The sequence below is a fragment of the Octodon degus genome, unplaced genomic scaffold (assembly GCF_000260255.1).
Source record: "Octodon degus isolate 3935 unplaced genomic scaffold, OctDeg1.0 scaffold00059, whole genome shotgun sequence".
Taxonomy (NCBI): domain Eukaryota; kingdom Metazoa; phylum Chordata; class Mammalia; order Rodentia; family Octodontidae; genus Octodon; species Octodon degus.
This window is the reverse complement of record NW_004524635.1, coordinates 8,846,731-8,858,491: the sequence shown is the minus strand read 5'-3', so window position 1 is coordinate 8,858,491 and position 11,761 is coordinate 8,846,731. Positions and strand designations below refer to the sequence as shown.

Sequence of the window (11,761 nt, the reverse complement as noted above, 5' to 3'; positions counted from 1 at the left end):
TTTATTTATATTTGCAGAACCTGGGGTTGAACTCAGACCCTTGTGCTTGCCAGGCAAGCACTTATTCCACTGAGACATCTCCCCGGCCCCACGTTAAGTTTATTAACTTGCATATGTTTAACAATCCTTGCACTGAAGCTAACATGGTCATGCTAATGAACTTTTTGATGATTACTGGCATTTGGTTTGCCAGTATCTTCTTGGGGATTTTGCATCTGTATTCATTGAAAAGATTGGTCTTAGTTCTCTTTTAGTTGGATTGTTGTCTGGTTTTCGAATCAGGGATAGCTTCCAGGGATGAATGTGGGAGTATATCCTCCCTTTCAAATTCACTAGGGAGCTTAAGGATTATTGGTGTTTGAACTTACTTGACATTTTTTGCAGAATTCAACAGCAAACCCATCAGAACCTGGTCTTTTCTTTGCTGACATTTTTGTAGAATTCAGCAGTAAGTCCACCAGAACCTGGTCTTCTATTTGTTAGTACCATCTTTATTATTGTTTCAACTTAATTGCCTGTTATTGAAATATGCAAAGGTTTTTAAGTTTGTTGGTGCAGTTTTGGTAATACATTTGTATTTAGGAATGTGTCCATTTTTTCTGAAGCCTCCAACTTACTGGTGTACATGTTTTTGCAGTAGTTTTTAGCAATCTTTTCGATTTGGGGAGAGTCCATTGTAATTTCAACTTTTGCATTACGACTACATTACTTTGAGTCTTTTCCATCACTTTGCCATTTTTTTTTTTTTTTGGTCAGATTGACTACAGTTTTATGTATTCCTTTTTTTTTAAGAACTAATTCCTCATTAATGCTTCATTGTGGTGTTAATTTCATTAATTTCTGCTATGGTCCACACAATTTCTTTCTTCATACAGTATTTGTATTTGGATTGTTGTTTCTTTTACTAGGACCTTGAGGTTCTTTATAATTATTTACTGAACTCCCTATGTTTCTGTAGTTTAGCATTCACAGCTATAAATATTCATCATAACAATGCATTTATTGTGTTTACTAATTTCTAGTATATACTGGTATTTTTGTTAGTTCTATAACCTGTCATATTTGATTCTCGGTTTCTTTTGTAATCCATTGCTTAAGAACATGTTATTTAATATCCATTCATTTGCGTAATTTGTTTTACTATTTTCTTGTTTCACTGTGCTATGATCTAATAATAATTCTTTATCTTTAACGTTTCATTAGTTAGTGTGTGGTTTATTTTGGAGAAAGTTTCATGTGCTCTAAGAAGAGTAATCTGTTGTTGGGTGAACCACTGTAGGTATATATTAAGTCTATTTATGTGAAAATTTTATTCAACTTTGATATTTCTTTGTTATTTTTGTCTTGCTGATTACCTATATGTGAGAGTAGGAAGTTGAAATCAATGACTATAATTAGGTACATGTTTATCTGATATTTATGTCTTGTAGCACTTGTTTAATAAAGTTAGTTGTGCTCTGTTCAGTGCACATATATTAATAATATTTAGCTCTCCTTGTTGTTTCCCTCAGCAAATATATAGTTATATTATTGGCATCTGCTTTGGTCTAAAATCCATTTTTTCTAAATATAAAATAGGTACACCTGTATGTTTTGTTTTTTGATCTGTGTTCCATAGAATATTGGTTTTGATCATTTGGCATTTGGTGTTCAATCTTTGAGCCTCTATTTGGGCTGTTTATTTCTTCTATGCAGCATATCTTCATATTTTATTTATTGAGCCATTTGCCATTGTATGTGTTTTTATTGAGAAATTGATAACAGAAACAATGAAAGTTATTATTGACATGTATTTACTTATTCCTGTCCTTGCCTTATTTTCTTCGTGCTGATTGCCTATCCTTTCCTTCTACTTAACTGCTCATCAAACTGGTGTATTGATCTATTAGACGTTTTGTCATTATTAACTTCATTGTCTCTTTCTAAAATATCCTTGTGAATTTTTTAAGTGCTAATTTGGTAGTCAAGCACTTCTTTAGGTGATTTTTACATGAAAGTATCTTATTTTTCCATCAATTTTGAAACATAACTTTACAGGATATATCATGTTGGGTACAATATTTTTTAATTGAATCAGTTCACTTTAAGCTCTCCTGGCTTTAAGATATGTGTTGAAAGTATGCTGCAATTCTAATTGGTTTAACTTTACAAGTAATTCATTACTTTTCTGTAACAATTTTAAAATATTACTCTTGTTTTGGCTTCTGCAATTGTGACTATCTTATGCCTTGGGGACATTTCTGATTGTGGCTATTTGGTGATCTACATGTCTCACTTCCTTGTATGTTAAAATTTTTTATTCTTAACTGAAAAAATTTCACTATATCTGTGAATGTGTTTTATTTTTATGCCATGTGTGCTGCCTTCTGGAATTTTCACTAATTCTAATCTTCTTTGCATCATCTGTTAGATACATTTTTTAATGTTTCTTATTGATGCGCCATGGATCAGGTGTGAGGAAGTTCAGCTTTGGGGAGGCATAATTACTTGCTTGTCTTCTCATGTATTTTTTGTTTGTTTGATAATTTTTATGTTGAAGTCTTTAAGTTGATCACAGGCAAAAGCTTTGCTTTTAAATATGGAGACACCTTTAGTTAATATCTACTAACCAGTGATGTCCTTTAGGTATGACTAACTACTGGCTTTTTGTCTGTCCCAGGATCCCTTCATCTCCATTTAATTGAGATGGGAGGTTGCACTGTACTTGACTCAGTGTCCAGTACTCCAGGAACTGGCCACAGTTTTGTAAGGATTCCAAGCCAGTGCAGATACTGGGATCTACTACACACACACACACACACACACACACACACACACACACACACACACACAAAGCAACAGTTTCATGACCCTGACTATAGTATCAAAATCAGCATAAATTATAGCATAAAATACATACAGTCTGATCCTTTCAGCTAAGAAAGTAGAAGTAGGGCAGGTTAGCAAGACAGAAAACTTGTGCACAGTAACTTCTCTATCCCAGACAAACACATCTGCTCTCAGTAAGAAAGACCATTATTGAGTGGGGACACAGGAGAATGAACCATCTTCTTCCCTACTGAGTTCGTGGTACAAAATTGTGGAAAGAAAGATTTTTACCAACTCAGTAAAAATGAAATCCTTCCCATGGTGTTAATTCAGGTCACCTGGAAGCATTAATAAGGTACAACAGCTCCTTTGAACCACAGTTATGAGCATGGAGCCTGAATCCCCACCTCTACCAAGTCATAAGTAGGGACTCCTAGACTCCCTAAAAATCAGCATAGACTGGGTAGAAAAGTTTATTTCAATACCCAAAAAGTTTTAGGAGTCACTCTCTCCCAAAAAAATCCTTCTAGTGTAGTCATAAACAGAGTTAACTGTTTCCAAATAAATGTAAATTATAAAAAAACAAAGAGAAGATACAAACGAAAAACAGTGAACATTTTATAACTGAAAATATGAAAAATATAAAAAATTCAATAGATAGTTCCAACTGACAAACGAATATGACAGAGAAGAATTCAAAGAATAGAACAGGGCTAGGGAGATAGTTCAGGGGTCTAAGCACCTGCCTGACAGGCACAAGGACCCAGATTAAATCCCCAGTACCACACGCCACACCAGCCATCAAAACTGGGTGTGGTGGCACATGCCTGTAATTCCAGTATTGGGGAAGCTGAGACAGGAGGAGCACTATGAGTCCAAGCTGCATAGCAAGATCCCGTACCAAATAAATAAATAAATAAATAAATAAAAAGAAAAGAACAGGGGCCGGGGAGATGGCTCAGTAGAATAAGTGCTTCCCTGGCAAGCGCAGGGGCCTGCGTTCAATCCCTGGTTCCACAAAAAAAAAAAAGAAAGAAAGAAAGAAAGAAAGAGAAAAAGAAAAAGAAAAAAGAACAGCAAAACCACAGGAATGATCTAATCTCAATAAGAAAAAAACTATAACATATCTATTCTGACTTTTTAATTTCTCAAAGAACAGGAATTAATTTCACACAATAAGGACAATGACTATGATGAAAATATATGTTATTCACACTACAACAAAGCCTAGTATTTTGTAATGTAATATATATATGAATATATATATACATTCATATATATATATATGTATGTATGCATATGAATGTCACAAGAAAGTATCATACTACAAACTAATCAAAAACTCACACAACTACAATATTTAAATGGCAACGGAATACCCATCTCTGACAAAACTAAACAAAAAAAGAGGGATACATAGGAAGAACCATTTTGTATCTGTATATACAAAATAGTTAGGAATAGATATACAACTACTTTCTCAAAATTCAAAGAGAAGAGAGATTTGTACTCATAGTGTTTGGACAGGATATTATGTCTGAATCTTATACTATGAATACCCACTATGAAGACAACAATATGCAAAGTGTTAATTACTGAAATTGTCCTACTAATTGGTTTTGAAACTGTCTCATTGCTATTTGTTTGTCAAAAAATTAATTTAAAAAAAGAACAGCTATTATGGTAACAATGAATAATACCTCTAAAAAAAAAACAAAAACAAAGAACTCACACCAGCATGATCTTAAAATAGGTCAAAATATTATATCCAAGAGTAAAAACTATGATAAATAAAGAAAGAAAAGAATGTAGGTATTTAAAATATATAAATTGGAATAGATTTAAAAAGATGATTGATAAAATTTGAAAAGACATAATTTTTTTAAATTTCTGTAAAGAATGTTAAATTGAAAGAAGTATAAGAGTAACTGGTAATGCTTTCAAAATCGACAATATGGGAATAAAAGAGAATTAAATTTAAAATGAATTGGCAAGGTAAAAATAACACAAGAAAAACTTAAAAACAAGACAAAGAAAATGTATCACAAGAACAGAGTTCTGAAATAAGAAACGTGAAGCCATATGAGAGAACAAATACAATAGCTTATAATTTTAAAAAGGCCAAAAATAAGACTTGCCATTATATACTAGAAGTGCATACTATATATTTTGGGAAATTATTTTTTGTGAAATAGCAATATTTTAGTAAATCTAAAGAAAAATAAATATATTTTAGGCATCTAGGTAACAATTATAGAATATACAATCTTTTTAACTGCATATGAAATCTTTATAATATACACCCTTATGGGCTTTAAAGTAAAACTCAGTGAAACTCATTGACATAGATTTTATAAATATATATATATATATATATATATATATATATCCAAGTATTTAACAATTTCAAAACACACACATAAGAATTGTTCCAAAGAACTCACAAAGAAAACTAGTTGCTTTCAAATTGAATTAATGAATATTCCAATGTGTGATATGCATCAAAGGCAGTACTTAGAAAAAGATTTATAAAGGGCCAGCTAAATAGCTCAGTGGATTAAAGATCCTGCAAGCAGGCACAGGGGCCAAGGGTTCAATCCCCAGGCCTGCAGTGCGGCCCTGCCCCCCAGGGTGTGCTGAGACAGCTACTGAGACTTGGCATTGTGGCACGCACCCATAATCCCAGCTCTTGCGAGGCTGTAAATAGACAAATCACTACAAATCAGATCTAGTAGTGAGACCCTGAGCACACTGTGGACCCTTCCCTAAAATACAAAACAAAGAAAGATTTATAGAGTTAACTGTCAGTATTGAAAAAGTAACAAATTTATAATCAATTATGTAAGTTTCCAAATTAAGCAATTAAAAAAGAACAAATTAAACCTAAGGAAGTAGGAAGAAAATAATAATATCAGAAATGAATAAGTAAAAAAGTAAATAAAACAGAAACAGGTAACTTTCAAAAAAATATTTTAAAAATCATAAATCTGAGGCTGGGGAAATAGCTTGGTCATCTATGTGCCTGCATGGCAAGCACAAGGACCCAGGTTCAGTCCCCAGCACTACATGGTGCATAGGCACTGGACCTCAGGTGTGCCTTGCCAGCCTACAAAACTGGGTGTGGAGGTGCATGCCTGCAATACCAGCACTGTGGAGGCTGAGTCAGGATGATCACTATGAGTCCGAGCTGTGTAGCATGACCCTGTACCAAATAAATAAATAAATTAAATGTTTTAAAAATCATACATCTAACAAGACTAACAACAGTTTAGCTGAAAACAACAAAAAATTTACCTTGGCCAATTCTGTAATTTTACTAAAACCAAACTTCCAGCAGGTAGTTGTGAATAGACAATCTTAAATCCACTTTCATAAAGCTCAGACTCTTCAGGAAAGTCTTCTTCAGAAATGGAGCATTTATTATATCTTGAATCAGAGTTCATAAAGCAGTACCATGGCTCATTGTGATCCACACTGGCTGCATTCTCACTTGACAACAACCTCCATTTCAAACAATTTTCATTCTCACACTGAACCCATATTTTGTTTACATACGTACTGTTTTCCACTGTGGACCCCATTGTGATGTAGAGATACTCAATTGCCTTACCAAATTTTCTATAATTGCATTTAACCTGGAAAATAAGAAAAAAGAAAATAAAAAATTAAGGATTCAAGAGAATAAGAAAATTCAAACCAATTCTATCATCAACTAGAATAATGGCAAACATCGAGAAATAAAAGAATAAAAAATGCTCACAGGCTATAGGGAAAACAGAGCCCTTCTAAATTGTCAGCGGGAAAGTTAACTAGTATAACCACTATGAAACTCAGTATTGATATCCCTCAAAATATGAAAACTAGAAATTCGATTAGACTTGGTTATTCTGATTCTAAGTATCTTTCTCAGAATTTAAGATATCATATTATAGTGATACAGTATTCATACCCACATTTATAGCAGTACAATTTACAACAGCTAAGTCTTAGAAGCAAACTATATGTCCATCAGGAAATGAATGGATACAGAAAATGTATTTATACATAGTAGAGTAGAACTCTGCCATGAAAAAATGGATAAACTTGAGTCACTTGCAGGAAAATTGATATACCTTGAGACCATAACATTAAGTGATATAATTCAATGCACAAGTGCAAATATCACACAGTTGTTTGTATATGAGAAACTCAAACTATAAATAAACCACATAAAAATAGGCACATAGGTTTTTTCCAAGTAGGAAGGGGGAAAAAGAAATGGAAGGAAGGAGGAAAAGAGAAAAAGGGGGGGGGTAAAACATGAAATGAGATATGTTACATACATGTGCCAATGAGGAATGGGATCATTATGTAGTACAAACTTGAACTAATAAATAAAAATTGAAAAAATCAAACCAAAATTAAAGAAATATCTCTGGTATATTCTTTATCCAATCCCCTTCCAAAGGCTATATATGTTGAACATATTTCTAATCACCCATAAACAAAAGAATAAAATGAAAACATCAACTGATCTGATTAATAAGAGTTCTAAATTTTAAAATATGAAAAATATGACAGAGTACAAGAGTAGAAATAGCTAAATTTCTATTTATCTGCTACACACCACACATCTGGGAACTGTCAAATTTTCTCTGTCAATAATACCATATATTATTCTGTGCTTTGATGAGATACCTTCAAACATATTTTATGCTCATTTTTATAGGGAAACAATGTAGCTAAAAAAGTAAAGTATATTTTTATATCCCAGAGCTATGATGAGGTGGAGCAGAGATTTAAATTCAGATGTTGTAGCTTTAAATTTTGTGATCTTACCCATTAGAGTGTATTGCACCTTGAGTATACCAAAAGCATAACATGATCCTTTTCCCAATTCTCAGGAAAATTAAATGCAGTAAAATATTTCACTATATGAAAATCTGACAATAATTTTAAAATTAAATCTTCTGCTTATATAGCTTTAAGTTATTTGCTATGCCTTCAAATATTTCTCAGAGCTTTATTATGAAAATTTTATGCATATAAAATGATAGAATGGCATGGTTAACCCCCCAAAATACAGAATTAATAAAAATAGTTGTATCTGTATCTAGAAATCACTACCATTAAAATACAGACAAATTAATTATTAGCACCTCATTTTACAATACAATGCCTACTTCTTAAGACAAAGATGTGGGTATACCATAATCATATATTAATAAAGCACTATTATGTAAGTGTTAGCATCATTAAATAAGGAAAGCTTTTGGTTAATGAGTTAATCCTACCATACTTGGTTTAAATTTCTTTAGAAATAAGTCAGTAGTCATAGTTCACAATTTTTTATCTAATAATTTCACTCTTGTGAATGTATCCAAAGAAAATAAACTTAAGAGACCACTTTTGCTCAGAAAGGTCAAAAATATTTTCTGCATAACTATTTATTATATTAGAAAGGTGGAAAAATTTTAAGAGTAAAAAAAAAGAAAAGAAATGTAAAATTTTGATAATGACATTTTTATTTGATTCATTCTTTCATGGATGAAGAAATTAGTAAGGAAAAATATATACTGCAAATGAAGTAAAGAAATAATGCTGTCTGGGTCACCAGAAATAAAGCAGTAGTTGAGTGATATGATCAGGAGCATGTTTCAAAGGAGTTTATTGTGACTGAGATACTAGAGAAATCAAAGCTCCCAGAACAACTACACTCCAAGTTTTCTGAGGTCACCTTACCACAGAGACTGGGTGCAAGGTGAGGTAAGACAGTCATAGACTCCCCCCCCCCAGAGAAGTTTAGGCATCAGCAAGTTCAGCATAGAAAGGACACAGTGGCCCCAACCAATGTGATAGGAAGTCAGGCTAGTTTGCTAGTTTTCTGAGGGAAATGGGCTCAAAAGTGTTGGCCTTGAGTCCAGCCGACAGCTTGGCACCACTCGGAGCCTAGTTCCACCACAGAACGCAGTGGTCTATTTGATTTCTTGATCTGCCAACATGATCAGGGGTACATCTTGTCTTGGACACTTGCTATATCTGGCAGTGTACAGACAGCAGAGTCTCTGAAGTCAGGCAAGCCCATAGACTTTACAATTAATCATAGCTACCATTGACTTGGGTGAATACAGTGAATACAGCCTTGAGGCAGACACAACAGCATTGACTGACCCTGCCCAGCAGAAAAATGAGGCAGGACTCAGTATTTTCACAGCAAAGAGTTGGCATGGAAACAAAACAAGTCCTAATTGTGACTCATTAGCTCTCCACCACAACTGGTGGAACCTGAGTTGAGGAAACTAAAGCTCCTCAAAAGCTCAACCAAAACCTAGAGGAATATTTTATATTCTTTTGGAGTCATTTCTCTTTCTTTCTTTTTGGGGTGTGTGTGTGTGTGTGTGTGTGTGTGTGTGTGTGTGTGTGTTCTTTTTTTAAAGGTGGCTAGTGTTTCCCTTTTTTCTCTTTATTTTTTCTTGAATTTTTTCTCTTATTTTACCTAATTCTATTGTCCTAGTTTGGGGTTTTTGCAATGCCAACAATATAACAACACACACATTTTTATATTAGTTTATAAGGAATCACTCAAGAATTATAAAGAAGTGCAGGAAATTTATCCACACACAAAATACTAAAGCATCCAGCAGAAGGCCTAGATCCTACTTCACAGATCTGTCCAGAAAGAGCCAAAAGTCAGTGGTGGGAGCTAGAAAGTCTATGTCAGCAGGATGAAAGCTTTGTACTAGCAGGCTGAGAGGTCTGAAGTAGGTGAGGTCTCAAGCTCCTCTAGCAATAAAGAAAGCTAAGCTCCAATCAGGAAAGTCAATGCAACAAGCTTTTCCATGAGGCTAAGCAACACAACATCTTTCCCTCTGGAGCCAGGAAGCAATGCTAAAGATGAAGATCAGAGCTCCTCCAAAGTTCATTGGGAAAGCCAACATGACAAGGTCCTCTAGCAGAGCAGCCCAAGAGAACTAGCAGCATCCAACAGCTCCAACAGCTTCTTCAAACAGCATTCCTAACACTATTCCAGCAGCTTCTCCTGTTCTGCTTTTATTCTGCTGGCAACAATCTTCAGTGGGCCTTCCACACTCAACACTAGGATAGTTTAATTCAGCTGGGTGTACCAAGTTGACACCAGTCACCACACCTATTAACTCTATATTTTTACTTGGATTTTTATCTCGCTTTTCTTAACTTATTTTTTCAAATTTTACTTCTTTCATTTTATTCATCCCCACCTCTTCCATTTTACTATTACTTTATTAAGTAAGCTTCATTAAATTTTATCTATTTAGTTACCTTTATAATATTATTAAATTCTTTTCTATTATTGATGTCATAGTTGTACTTTTCAGTTGAAATTTACTGTGTTAACATGTGGTTCATCACTGTGTCTTCATTATTATTGTAAATCTCTATTGAAAGGGGTGTTAAATTGTACTTTGTTGTTATTTATTCTGTCATGTCAATACCTTTCTCCTCAGATCAGAGAAGAAACAAATAAGCAAATTTAAATTAACAGGTTTAAAGAAGATTGAATTAAACAGATAAAGGCTTTTACTAATACAATGATAAAATGCTGAAAGAAGAAAGAAAAAAACTAATTGAATTAAACAAGACAGTAGAAGATATGAATACCTATTTGATAAAGAATTAGAAATTATGAAAAAAGAAATCAGAAATAAGAGATTTGAAAAATTCAAAAAGAAGCATAGGTAACACATATGGCCAATGTTAACACAAACTACCAGAAATTAAATAAATTGGATATAGTAGATCATGAAATCAATAGCATAAAAAGTTAACACCAAGCAAGCTAGATCCAACAGCTATTAGATGACTTTTAAAAATCAGAATTATAGAAATAAAGGAAAAATTAAAGGACAACAAAAAGGTATAAAAAATCTCTTCTCTGAAATGATAGCAGTTTTCCAAATGTAGAAAAATGTTTAATGTTCAAGTAAAAGAGGTCTATAGAATCTATAAAAGCCAAAAGCAGAGAAAAACCTCTCCATAAAACATCATAATCAAAATTACAAAAATTCAACAAAAGGAAAAAATACTAAAAATTATTAGAGAAAAAGAAGCTAATTACTTATAAAAGCAAATTTACTGAAATGACAGCCAATGTCTTGCCATAAGACCTAAAGCTTAAAGAAAGTTTTTCAAGTCCTAAAAGAAAGAACTAACAATCAAGATCTCCATATCTTGCAAAATTAGGTTTCAATGCTGATGGAGAAGTAAAGACTTTACATGACATAGAATGCCCCACCTCCACAAAAAGACATAATTACTAATCCAGCACTGCAGAAAATACTGAAATAAATCCAATACAGAGGCAGGTAAGCTACCAACATAAAAAAGGCCAAAGGCAAGTATACATCTATAAAAGTAGTTAAATAAAAGAAAAAATCAGAGAATAAGCACTGGAAATTATACAATGACAGTATTCAGTGAATACTTGTAATAACTCTCAATGTCAATGGTTTTAACTCTATTTTAACTCTAACTCAGATTTCAGATTGTGTCATAAAACAAAATCTAGCAATATGCTGTCAATAAGAGACATATCTCATTTAAAAGGAAGCCCACAGACTAAATGTGAAAGGAGAAAAAACAATATTCTATGCAACTGGAGCCTGAGAAGAAAACTATCCTAATTTGGGGCATATTAAAAATCAAGGCAAAACTAATTTTAAAAGACAGGAGGTCACTAGGTACTAAAAAGGAGAACAATTCAACAGGAAAAGAGAACAATTCAATAGGAAAAGATAACAATTATAAACATATACGCACCTAATAGCTGCATAATCAACTTCATAAAACAAACATAACAAATACATATGAAAAAGCAGATAAACAACAATGCAGTCGAAATGGGGGACCACAACACTTCACTGCTACAAATGGAAAGATTAACTAGGTGAAAAAAATTAACAAAATAATACCCATAGTGGGCCAGGGAGATAGCTCA

The 11,761-nt window shown here is 33.1% G+C and overlaps 1 protein-coding gene across 1 annotated transcript in view; it reads right to left on the bottom strand.

The window, feature by feature from the left end:
• Zcwpw2 (zinc finger CW-type and PWWP domain containing 2) overlaps nt 1-11,761 on the bottom strand; it is a 250,227-nt gene that overhangs the window by 175,955 nt on the left and 62,511 nt on the right. The window contains exon 2 of the mRNA XM_004634224.2: nt 6,103-6,443. Within this exon, the coding sequence (XP_004634281.1) occupies nt 6,103-6,389 (287 nt within the window). The 5' untranslated portion in view covers nt 6,390-6,443. The remainder of the gene's footprint in view (nt 1-6,102; nt 6,444-11,761) is intronic.